This window comes from Moschus berezovskii, chromosome 14, assembly GCF_049115385.1.
Source record: "Moschus berezovskii isolate FMDL1 chromosome 14, NW_MosBer_1.0, whole genome shotgun sequence".
Taxonomy (NCBI): domain Eukaryota; kingdom Metazoa; phylum Chordata; class Mammalia; order Artiodactyla; family Moschidae; genus Moschus; species Moschus berezovskii.
This window is the reverse complement of record NC_142473.1, coordinates 33,873,538-33,886,571: the sequence shown is the minus strand read 5'-3', so window position 1 is coordinate 33,886,571 and position 13,034 is coordinate 33,873,538. Positions and strand designations below refer to the sequence as shown.

At 51.3% G+C, this 13,034-nt stretch overlaps 2 protein-coding genes across 5 annotated transcripts; one reads left to right on the top strand and one right to left on the bottom strand.

Moving 5' to 3' along the window:
- Positions 1 to 2,404: 2,404 nt before the first annotated feature.
- Positions 2,405 to 6,683, top strand: LOC129554423 (dynein regulatory complex protein 12). Its single transcript, XM_088843010.1, has 6 exons — positions 2,405 to 2,454; positions 3,233 to 3,303; positions 3,697 to 3,816; positions 4,525 to 4,617; positions 6,085 to 6,215; positions 6,486 to 6,683. Exons 2-6 carry the CDS (start codon positions 3,240 to 3,242, stop codon positions 6,612 to 6,614), a joined length of 537 nt encoding a protein of 178 aa, XP_088699136.1. The 5' UTR covers positions 2,405 to 2,454; positions 3,233 to 3,239; the 3' UTR covers positions 6,615 to 6,683.
- A 464-nt stretch (positions 6,684 to 7,147) lies between these two features.
- Positions 7,148 to 12,940, bottom strand: LOC129554421 (Na(+)/H(+) exchange regulatory cofactor NHE-RF4-like). Of its 4 annotated transcripts, none has more exons than XM_088843006.1 (9): positions 12,542 to 12,939; positions 11,374 to 12,164; positions 10,890 to 11,079; positions 10,662 to 10,798; positions 10,214 to 10,418; positions 9,791 to 9,987; positions 9,467 to 9,694; positions 9,121 to 9,321; positions 7,148 to 8,871 (listed from the first exon to the last, which is right to left on the bottom strand). In XM_088843006.1, exons 2-9 carry the CDS (start codon positions 12,025 to 12,027, stop codon positions 8,842 to 8,844), a joined length of 1,842 nt encoding a protein of 613 aa, XP_088699132.1. In that variant the 5' UTR covers positions 12,028 to 12,164; positions 12,542 to 12,939; the 3' UTR covers positions 7,148 to 8,841. The 4 variants fall into 4 exon arrangements, with proteins under 4 accessions (XP_088699132.1, XP_088699133.1, XP_088699131.1 ...); XM_088843007.1 differs by having other exon boundaries at positions 11,374 to 11,585; positions 11,913 to 12,938; XM_088843005.1 differs by having other exon boundaries at positions 11,374 to 12,939.
- Between the last annotated feature and the right edge of the window lie 94 nt (positions 12,941 to 13,034).

Genomic DNA, 13,034 nt, shown 5'->3' with positions numbered 1-13,034 from the left:
GTTGATGAGACTTCAGGAAATGTAAATCACCCCAAATGGCTACTGTCAGTTCTTTTCCTCTGGATTAGCACAATAGCATTATTTTGAATGTGTAAATCTATAATTTGTTAAGTGTCCAAATTGCAGGCAGTGCTACATAGAAGTGAATCATAGTTCAGTTCAGTTCAGTTCAGTTCAGTCGCTCAGTCGTGTCCAACTCTCCGCGACCCCATGAATCACAGCACGCCAGGCCTCCCTGTCCATCACCAACTCCCGGAGTTCACTCAAACTCATGTCCACAGAATCGGTGATGCCATCCAGCCATCTCATTCTCCGTCGTCCCCTTCTCCTCCCGCCCCCAACCCTTCCCAGCATCAGAGTTTTTTCCAGTGAGTCAACTTGTCGCATGAGGTGGCCAAAGTATTGCAGTTTCAGCTTTAGCATCAGTCCTTCCAATGAACACCCAGGATTGATCTCCTTTAGAATGGACTGGTTGGAATCTCCTTGCAGTCCAAGGGACTCTCAAGAGTCTTCTCCAACACCACAGTTCAAAAGCATCAATTCTTTGGTGATCAGCTTTCTTCACAGTCCAACTCTCACATCCATACATGACCACGGGAAAAACCATAGCCTTGACTAGACAGACCATTGTTGGCAAAGTAATGTCTCTGCTTTTTAATATACTATCAAGGTTGGTCATAACTTTCCTTCCAAGGAGTAAGCGTCTTTTAATTTCCTGGCTGCAGTCAGCATCTGCAGTGATTTTGGAGCCCAAAAAAATAAAGTCTGACACTGTTTCCACTGTTTTTCCATCTATTTCCCATGAAGTGATGGGACCAGATGCCATGATCTTTGTTTTCTGAATGTTGAACTTCAAGCCAACCTTTTCACTCTCCTCTTTTACTTTCATCAAGAGGCTTTTGAGTTCCTCTTCACTTTCTGCCATAAGGGTAGTGTCATCTGCATATCTGAGGTTATTGATATTTCTCCCAGCAATCTTGATTCCAGCTTGTGCTTCTTCCAGCCCAGCGTTCCTCATGATGTATTCTGCATATAAGTTAAATAAGCAAGGTGACAATATACAGCCTTGACGTACTCCTTTTCCTATTTGGAACCAGTCTGTTGTTCCATGTACAGTTCTGACTGTTGCTTCCTGACCTGCATACAAAAAAGCAAAATGGCTGTCTGAGGAGGCCTGACAAATAGCTCTGAAAAGAAGAGAAGCGAAAAGCAAAGGAGAAAAGGAAAGATATAAACATCTGAATGCAGAGTTCCAAAGAATAGCAAGGAGAGATAAGAAAGCCTTCCTCAGTGATCAATGCAAAGAAATAGAGGAAAACAACAGAATAGGAAAAACGAGATCTCTTCAAGAAAATTAGAGATTCCAGGGGAACATTTCATGCAAAGATGGGCTCGATAAAGGACAGAAATGGTATGGAAGCAGAAGCAGAAGATATTAAGAAGAGGTGGCAGGAATACACAGAAGAACTGTACAAAAAAGATCTTCACGACCAAGATAGTCATGATAACGTGATCACTAACCTAGAGCCAGACATATTGGAATGTGAATTCAAGTGGGCCTTAGAAAGCATCACTATGAACAAAGCTAGTGGAGGTGATGGAATTCCAGTTGAGCTATTTCAAATCTTGAAAGATGATGCTGTGAAAGTGCTGCACTCAATATGCCAGCAAATTTGGAAAACTCAGCAGTGGCCACAGGACTGGAAAAGGTCAGTCTTCATTCCAATCCCAAAAAAAGGCAATGCCAAAGAATGCTCAAACTACCGCACAATTGCACTCATCTCACACGCTAGTAAAGTCATGCTCAAAATTCTGCAAGCCAGGCTTCAGCAATATGTGAACCGTGAACTCCCAGATGTTCAGGCAGGTTTTAGAAAAGGCAGAGGCACCAGAGATCAAATTGCCAACATCCACTGAATCATGGAGAAAGCAAGAGAGTTCCAGAAAAACATCTATTTCTGCTTCATTGACTATGCCAAAGCCTTTGACTGTGTGGATCAAAATAAACTGTGGAAAATTCTGAAAGAGATGGGAATACCAGACCACCTTGAGAATCATAGTTAATCAGTTCCAAAGCCCTTTCTCCTCAAACTACACTTAGGATCTGGGGACAAGAAGAATATTGGCCCTCTGAGACCTTGGTATTTTAAGTGTTGTATTTAGCCCCTTCTACCAGACACAATTAGAGTGACTAAGCAAGCATGCATGTACCTTCCTATCAACTCCATGTTTCCCAGTTGTCTGGACAACGTGCAGTCTCCAGAAGCCCAACCTTCCAGTTCTCAGTCCCACCCCCAAATGAAATTTGCCACTCTGGATTGGGTCCCAGATCACGATCACCTCCTCCAGCTCCCAGTTGGTTGGGCCTTTTCTCTGCCCCTCCTGGAGAGTGGGTCACACCACAGGGAGACACAACAGCGACGCCTGAGGGTCTTGGAGGAAGGAAGAGGCAGGGTAAGGATGGTGGGAAGAGAGACGGGGCCAGGTACTGAGCTTTATTTTCTCTGAAAGAGGGTTGAGAGGCATGACTTCTGTACTTAGATCCTGACTGGTAGAGAGAAACAGGTCTATCTTTCCCACTGGCCCCAGCCTTGCCTAAGTTTCCAAGGAAACCAAGAACTGAAGCTTCTGGAAAGTGTCAGAGACAGACTTGGAGACGAGAGCATTAATTCTCCTGGGACTGCTGGTGCAGTCTAGGGAGTCAGGAGAGCGTGTCCATGTCCAGACCTAAATATGAGTCCCCTCCCTCCAGGACAGGAAGGAGATGCCACCTAAGACCAAAGCAAAAGGGACAAAAGCTGGGGCCCAGAAAAGAAAAGAAATGCAGGTGCTGGTGAGTCAGCCTGGGTGGAGGTGGGTGCCTCCCTGCCTCTCCTTGTTCTGGGTCAGAGACCTCCAGAGAGAATTCAGCCCTCTGTGTGACGAGATTGGGCTGTCTTGGCCTTCCCCCTTTATATCCACATCCAGGTTCCATGGAGCTGGGAACATGGGAAAATCAGCACCCATGAATCCCTTCTGGCTCTGTGCCTTCCTTGTGTATTCATTACACATCTTTCAAGTACCTACTATGAGCTGGGCAGTGAACTCACTAGACTTTGCCGTCAGAGGTCCCTCATTTAATGTGCCTCATATCTCCCACCAAAAAAAGAGAAGTCCAAGGTACGGGAGGAGGATGGAAGGGGAGTAGGGAAGGCTGAGATCCTGACAAGCTGAGGGTCTGCCGTCTTGCCAGGGCAGATATGGAGGCTGAATCCATGCTCAGGCTGGCACTGCTGGAAAAGGAGGTGCTCCAAGACCGCTTGGGTAAGAAGGCGAAAGTTCTGGGGGCAACAGAGACAGTGGGCATTTGTGTATCCCTGGGAGCTTAAAGTTTTGGAGCCATGGTGGAGGGCTGAGCTGATCTCTAACCATCCCTTAATGGGAAAAGATTGTCCAGAGCTGGGGTCGTGAGGTCAGGGTGGGCAATGAGGGTTGATGAAGAAGGCTAATTTTTATAGCTGGAACACAGAGGGCGTTTTTCCCTCTTAGTAACAGTCTATAGGATCTAAGGCCGGGAAGGGAAACACACAGAATGACAACAAGAGACTGGCAGCCTGCCACCAGTTTTCTGTAGGTGGACAGAGTCCATCAAGGTCATGGGGGCTGATTCAGTGGAGTCCCCAGCCAGTGCAGAGGGCTGCTCTGGCCTGTTCACAGCTCTGCAGAGGGATGAAGCCCGCCGAGCCAAGGCTTCTGTAGACCAGCTGAAGCAGAGGATCAAAGACCTGGAGGCTGAACTGGAGGGGGCCCGGTGCGAAGGGAAGGCCATATATGCAGGTGTGAGGTTGATCGAGCAGGTGGGCGGGAGACAGGGACCCAGAAGAGGACAACTGGGAGGGCCCGAGGATGCTGGAAAGGGAGACAAGGAGGACTGCAAACCGCCATACCTGGCCTCAACCCTCCTAGCACACACAGGCATCCTGAAGGAACCAAAGGAAGATCTTCTGTGGTCTTGGGCGGGAACCTTCCATGATGTGCAGTGCTATGTGCTTGATGTCACGTGGGTTATGAAACACAGCCCTAGCCTTTATCTCCCTCCTCCCGTGGGAGTGGGTGGGAAGGAGGGCCTGAAGTCCCGTCCTGAGCTGGCACAGCAGGTGGGCATCTTGTTTCTAAGCTCTGTCCCCACCTTCTCAGATCACCACAAGAAGAACCCAGAAGACCATTTTTTTTTTAAGATTTTTTTTTTTTATGTGGGCCATTTTTAAAGTCTTTATTGGGTTTGTTACAATATTGCTTCTGTTTTATGTTTTGGTTTTTTGGCCCTGAGGAATGTGGGATCTTAGCTTCCAGATCAGGGGTTAAACCTGCATCCCCTGCATTGGCAGGTGAAGTCTTAACCTCTGGACTGCCAGGGAAGGCCCCCAAAAGACTGTTATGCACCTGTCCACTGGACCAAGCAGAGCCCTCCCCACCCACAATTCCCAGTCCTTTCTCCACTGCTCTTTCCCCATCTGGGTCCCTGGCCACCCACCGCTCTGCCAGAGATGAGTCGTCAGTGCCGGAGCTTTCAGGAGGCGATGCAGAGTCGCAGCAGGCAGCTGGAGGAAGAAGTGAAGGGCCTGCGCCAGCAGTTAGGTAGGCTTCCCAGGTGGCCCTAGTGGTAAAGAACCTGCCTGCCAGTGCAGGAGACTTAAAAGACGTGGGTTCCATCCCTGGGTCGGGAAGATCCCCTGGAGGAGGGCAGGGCAGCTCACTCCACAGTCTTGCCTGGAAAATCCCATGGGCAGAGGAGCCTGGATGGCCCCATTCCATGGGGTCACAAAGAGTCGAACACTAAACGATTTAGCACGCACACACAGCACACCCTACCCTCACAGCGCTTTCTCTCAGAGGATCTCTGATGTAGTCCAGCCTGAAGGGGTGGAGTGAGGATGGTCTTTCTTTAGAAAACTGCAATGTAAGCTCTCATACTGTCTTCCCCACTGACTCTTCTACCACTTGCAACAGAATGTTCACGATGGCAAAAAATACCCAATCTTAAACTTTAAGTTATAAGTGAAGAAGACCTAACTTTCTCACTGCATCTCCCTCTCTCAAGGGTCTCTCTAAAGACAGTTCTTACTCCCTACCACCGCCATGTCTCTCATGAGCAAAACACATTCTCTCTTAGTTTGGCTAATTTTTAGAATGAAAGCAAGTTTGAATGTAACTGTTTGAATTACTTCCCTCTGTATCTTCAAGACCTAACATGTGGTAGGTTGTAAATAACTATTTGCTCATAAATAAATGAGCTTCTAAATAAGCAACAAAGCAAAACAAAACAGGGAGCTTTTGCTTTCTTGCATCTTGGTAACAGGACAAAGTTGAAAAATTTTAGCATGGCACGGATTTTCCACAATTTTGGCCTCAAAGTTTTCTTATCCTAAAATAGCTTTAGTTTAGCTTTAGATATCCAAAAGTTGCTTATCTTCCCACACAGACCCTGAGTTCCTTTCCTAATCTTTGCCATATCTCAAATGCAATCAGCATTTTTAAGCACCTCCTACATACTAGGTGCTTTCCCACACATTATCACATTTTTTTTAACATATTTTTATTTATTCGTTTGTTTGGCTGCCCTGGGTCTTAGTTGGGAGCATGTGGGATCTTTAGTTGGGGCATGTGAACTCTTAGTTGCAGTGTGTGAGATCTAGTTCCCCGACTAGGGATCAAACCTGAGCCCCCTGCACTGGGAGCGCAGAGTCTTAGCCACTGGCACCTTGGATGTCCTCACATTACCACATTTAACTCTCAGAGCACACCTGTGAAGTATGTGTCATTTTCTCTATAAAAATGAAGAAACTGAGTCTTAGAGACGTGTCAGATGTTACACAGCAGTGAATGGCAACCTGATTTGGGAGCCAAATCTCTTGTCCCAAGCACCCCCTCTCTTACCTTAATGGTAGTTGTCCGCTCTTTATAGGAACTAGGGGAAGTTGACGGCTCTGGGGGAGTCTGGGACAGTCCCGCTCATGTTGTCCTCTTTGGGTGGGAGACTCTGTTCAGAGGCAGAGTGTCACCATCCTGTCTTCTTTCATCCTCCCTCGGCACCATCTCCCCCAGAATTGTGCCAGAGGGAGGCTGAGGCTGCCCAGAGGGAGGCCAAGCAGGCCCTCGGAGAGCGGGACCAGACTCTGGCTCAGCTTCGGGCCCACGTGGCAGACATGGAGGCCAAGTATGAGGAAATCTTACATGTAAGCCCTACTCTCTGAAGACCAGCCATCCCGGTACCCAGCCCTCCCCCATCCCCACAGATCCCGGTGAGTATGACAATGACAGACCAGGGAGAAGGGAAAGAAGCATCTCCACAGGGGACTCTGCTCTGTCTTAAGGGGATACAACCATGCCTACCCACTAAGAATAAGAGCTTAAAGAAAACACTGGCTAGGAAAGCTGTAGACCAGGCTGGGGGCATCCCTTACCCAACCCTCTCCCTTCCTGAGACTGAAGCTTGGTGTCTGCAGGATAGCCTGGACCAGCTCCTGGCCAAGCTGAGAGTTGTGAAGCCTCAGTGGGACGGGGCTGTGCTGAGACTCCACGCCAGGCTCAAGGAGCAGCTCCGCCAGTTTGGACTCAACCCCCTGGATCTTTGAGGCTGTGAGTCTCTAGTCTCTGGGGCCCTCTGAGGCCGCAGCAATAAAGCTGTCTTGCTGTAGACCTCAGCAGGACTGTGAGCTGTGTTTTTTTGGCAGAGAGGAGTGCCTCTCATGGGAATATCTCAGTTCTGGACTGATCCATTACCCTGAAGATGGAATAAGAAGAGAGAAATTTGAAAAGGTCTCAACTTCTCTCCTAGAGAGTCTGGGTCCCACCGCTTGAGCCTGGAGCCCTTTTGGTCACACTATCCCCACCAGCAGCAACAAAGGCAGCCAGATTTGTGGATAAAGGCCATTTCTATAAAGCACCAACAGTGACTAGGCACCAGCCCCCACAATCCTCAGGTGCCCACAGAGGGAAGGTGCAGCTAGGCTCCAGATTCTTGTAATATACCCAACATCCTGGAGTCATGTTTAGGGCAAGTTCCAGATGGCTTCAATCCTAGCCAGCCCCACAGCCCACCTGAAAAGGGAATACTCTGCTTCTCCTTTATTTTACTACAGCGTTCTCAGTTCTACTTCATTTCTGGTTAAATATGGAAGGGGGAGATTTTGAAAAGAATTCCCAGCATTGCCTTGTATTGAATTTATAATGTCATTTTAAAAGTTTAATTAATTTTGTATAAAGGAGAGTAACCAAATATATTCTAATTGTTTTGCCATCTCTTAGGAATAAGAGGATATATTCACCATAATAGAAATAGCAGAAACAGTTCATTTTCACCCTCTGTAGAGTCTTCCTTTCAGTAATTTGTGTTTCATCCTTACAAACTGACCTTTCATGTGGAACAGGTTGAGGTTTAGGTGGAAATGAGCATCAGGATTCTACTCACTAAGCACAATTGTTTCCACTATGCACAACTGTGTATCTTAGCTATGGTGCTTAAAAGGCTTCCTCGGTAGCTTAGTAAAGAATTCACCTGCAATGCAGGAGACCTGAGTTCAATCCCTGGATTAAGAAGATGCCCACTCCAGTATTCTTGCCTGGAAAATCCCATGGACAGAAAGGAGACTGGCAGGTTACAGTCCATGGAGTCACAAAAGAGTTGGACACGATGGAGCAGCTAAACCACCGCACCACCGTCATGCTTAAACTTCCTCCAAGAGAAATAAATATAACACATTTTAAAAGGGGAGAGGGGGAGGTTTCCCATAAGTAATTCTTTATAGACATAATTTAACTTTTGTGTTACAATTTAACTCAACTGTGGCACTGTCTACCCGACCATAGCATCAGATCCCAGGGTTAAGGGCTCAGTCCCACAAGACTGCCCTCAACCTCAAACACCAGTCTTAAGTCCAGGCTGTCACTTGTGCTTTTGACTAACTGGCTATCAATCAGTAATAGCCACAGCCCCCTCCCTGGGTTCAATCATTTGCTAGAGTGATTGAATTCAGGGAAATCGTTTACTTACTAGATCACCATTTTATTACAAAGGACACAACTCAAGAACAGCCAGATGCACAAGATACATGGGGTGGGGTATGAGCAGGGAAGCTCCACACCCTCTCCAGGTGTGCCAACCCCTGCACCTCCACTTGTTCATCAGCAAAGAAAGCTCCCTGAACCTGTGCTTCTGGGTTCCTATGGAGACTTCATTATGTAGGCATCATTAATCAATCCATTGATCACTGGTGATTAATTCAACCTCCAGCCCCTCTCCCCTCCCAGGAGACTGAGGGTGGGGGTGGCAGTGAAAGTTCCAGCCTGCTAATCACATGATCGGTTCCCCTGGAAACCAGTGCCCCATTCTTAGGTGCTTTCCAAAAGGTACCTCATTAACAAGGATAGCTATAATTGAACGAGCCTTATTATGAATAAGAGAAGACACCTTTATCACTCTTATTACTTAGGAAATCCCAAGGATTTTAGAAGCTCTCTGCCACGAAAGGATAGGAAGACCTAATATATATTTCTTGTTATAAATCACAAAATCACACTGCTCATCTCAAGCAGATCTTCATCTCTGGGGCACAGCTCCCAAAGACCCCACGTGACTTCCTCCGGAATCAAATGTGGCCCATCTGAGGGCTCTGGCCACACCCTCTTCCAGGAGGTAGAGCCATGGGAAGAGAGAGAGACCTTGAAAAATCCTGTGACTGGAGGTATCAGGAGTCCTAAAGCTGCAGCTTCCAGTTTAAAGAGAGCATCTCAGCTCCAACCACATCAGGCTGGAGGGTGAAGACAGGAAAGCTTGGGCAGATCATTGCCAAGCATGGGGTGCTACAGCAGATCTGAGGCCAGAACTCCATCCTAAGCAAACAAAGACGAGAAGTCATTCAGGGAACAGAAGAGTTCCTTTTCCCTGTCCCCACCTGCACTGGAATGCCCAGGAATAGGGGCTTCTTCTCTGGAGTTCTTCTGTTCCCACCTACCCTGGCCTAAAGTCCCAACCAGCGTCCCCCAAACTGCTTCACTTGCAGCCTCCCGCTCTGCCCTCCTCTCTGACCACGGCCCCTCCTCTTCTGGCTGCTCATAGCTCATCCATCTCTTCTTCCTCACCTCTCTGGACCCTGGGTGAATCCAGGCTTCCAAGCCCTGCTGAGATCTGGTCGCCAACTTCAGGCATAGGGGTGGCTTTGCCTCAGCCAGTTGCTGAAGTCTTTCCAGGTCATTCTCTCCACCCATGGGATACCCATTCATCTCCAGAATCACGTCTCCTGTTTGCAGCCCTGCCTGGGCAGCGGAGCCTCCTACGGTCACCTGGTGGAATAGGTGGGGTCTAGAGGAGCCTGGAACACCACAGAAAAGTTTGCAGGGTATTCTAGGGCTCTGGGAGGGAAGCAGAAGAAGGCTCATCAAGAGGCAAAGGATTGAAAACATCCAAGGTGCCCGGGGCATCCGTCACCTGGGAGATGAAGACACCAGGCCTGCTGGCCACACAGCTGAGTCGGAAGCCATAGCCACCGCCAGGCCCAGGGTACAGGAAGCACTGGCGGAAGCTGCATGGGACAGAAGCCACTGTTGTGTCTTCAACAGGTGGGTTCTTGGTGTCAACCACAGAGGCTGAGCCATTACGCCGGGGAGAGTCAGGAGCCTCTGTGCTCTCCAAGAAGAGGAGCGGAGACAAGCGAACCTGGAAAAGAGGAAGAGGACAAATCCGTTGCTTCTCCCTAACCTGAGCCCGGCTCCATTCCGGTCCCATCTCCAGCCCCGGCCCCTCAGCTCGCACCATGCTGAAGAAGCGGTCAACCTTGGGGTTGACGACAATGAGGGAGACACGGGAGCCCTGCGCCCGGATCTTGGACACTTTCTCCTCACGGCCCAGCCCCTCCACGCTCTCCCCAGCCACAGCACACAGCCGGTCCCCAGGCTGCATCCCGGCCTTCTCCGCTGGCAGTCCTGGGTCCACCTCCCATAGGAACTGACCTGGGACGCAGACATCCTCATGGCTCCTTCCCCCCCAACCCCCAATGCAAGCCCAGACCACTGTGTGCACACTGGGGGGCTGACCCAGGGGTACACAGGAGGAGGAGGAGGCCCTGGGCGGGGGTTCAGCCAGGGCCAACACTTGTGTGCAGAGCAGTGAATGCAGACCCTCGTGTGCCCACCCCAAGGCTCGCCTTCCCGCCCCATCCCTGGGGCTCCCACTCACCGAGGCGACCATCAAGGCCCTTCTCCTCCCGGAGCACGAACCCGAAGCCCTGGGGCCCTTTCTCGAGATGCAGACAGCGGGGCTTGGTGGGCAGTGCCCAGCCCTCTGCCAGAGGTGCAGCCAGGGGCATTCCCAGCTGGCGACACTGTTCCTCCACCTCTGGCCCTGCCACCAGCAGGGTCACCTGCTTGCCACTCTGCCAAAGCTGTGGAGACCCAGCAGGGTATCAGCATCAACCAGCTGGGGAGGGAGGGCAGAGGCAGGCACCCCCTCCCAGCCCTTCTTCCCAGGCCCTGGAAGGAAGCCCTCGGGAGGGGAGGGGGTTGGCGAGCAGAGTGGAAAGGGAAGGATGGTGACAGAGGTACAAGACCAGACTGGGAGATTGAGAGTCTGCTTCCCGAGACAGGGACAAGCCCAGAGGGCTGAGGACAAGAGGAACCAGCCATACCTTCCTGTTGAGTTGGTTATGGGTGAGCTTCTCCACACTGACTCCATTCACTTCTAGCAGCCGGGCCCCAGGGGGCACTCCTGCCTGCTCAGCTGCTCCTCCAGTGCTCAGCACTAAGCAGAAAGGACCCCGACATCCTGGAAGCCCAAAGAGTGACTTTCTGCCTGCTGTCCACCCACAACAGGGCTCAGGGCCCCCCTGCTGACCCCTCCCGCGCTCTAAGATCACCTTGGGTGACACTGAAGCCAAAGCCGCCCTCGTCTTTCACTATGTGGCACAGCCGAGGCCGGACCCCCTGGCCGAGAAGGGGACAAAAGTGGGTGCTGCTCCCCCGCTGAGCTCGGGCCCCCTCGAGCATGTGTAGTGCCAAAACTGTCAGCAACACCCGAGGCCCGCTGGCCCAGATCCAGCGTATCACCTGAACAGCAGGCACGTGAGGTGGGCTTGGGCCGGCCCCTCTTAGGAAGGTCCCCTCCACGGAAACTACCCTCTTCACCACGGGAACCAGCTCTCTGGAGGCCTTCACCCAACCATTCTGACCTGGTGCATCCCTAAATTCTGGGAGATCGGGGAGGTGACTCCCCACCCTCTCACCTCCCATGTGGGAGGTATGTCACCCCCACATACCCAGGGACATGACCAAGAGGCTTCTGTCTCCCCCAAGTGCTGCAGAACGTTCCCTCGTACTACCGGGATTCCAGCCCAACCTCACCATCAAATAATCTTCCTGTTCCACGACGTGGTTGTTCACCCCCAGGATCCAGTCTCCTTCTCGAAGACCCTGGCGCTGGGCGGAAGAGCCTGGCTCCACCCTGCACACCACATGCCCAGCCCTGCCCGGCTGCTGCTGCAGGTGGAAGCCAAAAGTCCTGCCCTCCTCTTTATTCAGCAGGTAGAAGCGAGGCCGTTCCAGGCTCCAGAGATCTGGACGGGGAGGTGGGCAGCAGAAAAGGTGGGGGAAAGGGAACATGACCCAAGTCACCTTGTGCCTGGTAGCCCCTGCCCGTGTGACTGAACGGACAGGCTTCTGCCCAGTTAGGTGTCGGGCAGTGGGGCTGAACACAGCCCAGGCAGAGTGGCTGGGGCAGAGGGAAAAAGCCCAGCCCCCTTCCACCTCCATGTAGTCACTCCCCACCAAGGCTGTCATCAGAGGGAGACAGTGAGTGGTTTCCAAGGAGACAGGATGCTTTGTGGTGCCCTGGCGGCTCTGGGGAAAGGAAGTGGTTGTCCCAAGGGGTTGGGGGAGGTTACCAGAAGGGTCGTAGTCTTCAGCCAGGGAGAGGACAGGATTATCAATGCCCAGCTTTGGGTTAAACTCAAACTTCCTGCAAGGAGGCAAGTCACGCAGGTAGGAGAAAGCTGACATCCAGACGTGGGTCCCAGGCTCGCCTTGAGGTGCCAAAGGCAGCTGATGAGCCTCCCCACCTTCAGTTCCCTCCTTTCCGTGCCCCAGTCTTTCACAGCACGGCACTTACAGGGCCAAGGAAGCTGTGTCCTGAAGATCTGCCAGGCAAAGAAGGGGTGAGGGGACAAGAGGCAGCCTGCCCCCCGAGACTCCACTTCCATGGTCGTTAACTGAAAGGACTTAGGGGAACCCCCAAATTCAGGACTCACCCTATGTTCTGCTCCAAAAGGCTCTTCCCTTCCCCTTCCTCCCACTCCCTGGCCCAGGCCTTCTGATATACACAGAAATCTGAGCCTATCAGTTCAGGGCGTGGACCAGGAAGGCAGACACATCCACCCTCTCACCTCTCACCTCCTAACTTCCAGTCTGTTTCCAGGGCTCCAAGCCCCAATACCAAGTGTGTCCTAGTCCCAGAGCCTTCCAATCCACCCTCTGCCCTGAAGTCCCCTCCGGAGGGTTTCTCCCGGCCTCCTACCTGCAGCCGCCTCCATGGTTGGATCTGCGACCCAGCGCTCGGTGTAAGGACAAGGTCCATCGAAACCAGCTGATCCTCCCACCTACCCCCGCCCCCACGTCCCGCCTCCTTCAAGACACTGCCTTAGAAGCAGCTGGGTAATGGTTAAGGGGAGGAGAGTCTTGTCTTCTGGGGAAGTGTGTATGTCCTTCCTGCCCCATTCCTGAGCCCCGACTTTCTCAGGAGGCTCTGCTGCTGTCCCAGGTTTCCCTCTGCGCAGAGAAAGGTCATTATAATTGCTGGTCACTGTAATTCCAAACCTGGGATAAGTGTATGACTTGGGGGACAGAAGCCCTATGGCCCAACATGGCCTCCCACCCACCCCAACATCTAGTTCATGTACCACCCCCTCCCCAGCCCTTGCTGCCTCTGAACTTAGGGCCCAAGAAACATCTGCAACAGAAAGTGGCCAGTGGCTTAACCAGAATGATCAAGAACAGTACCCTTTCTTGAA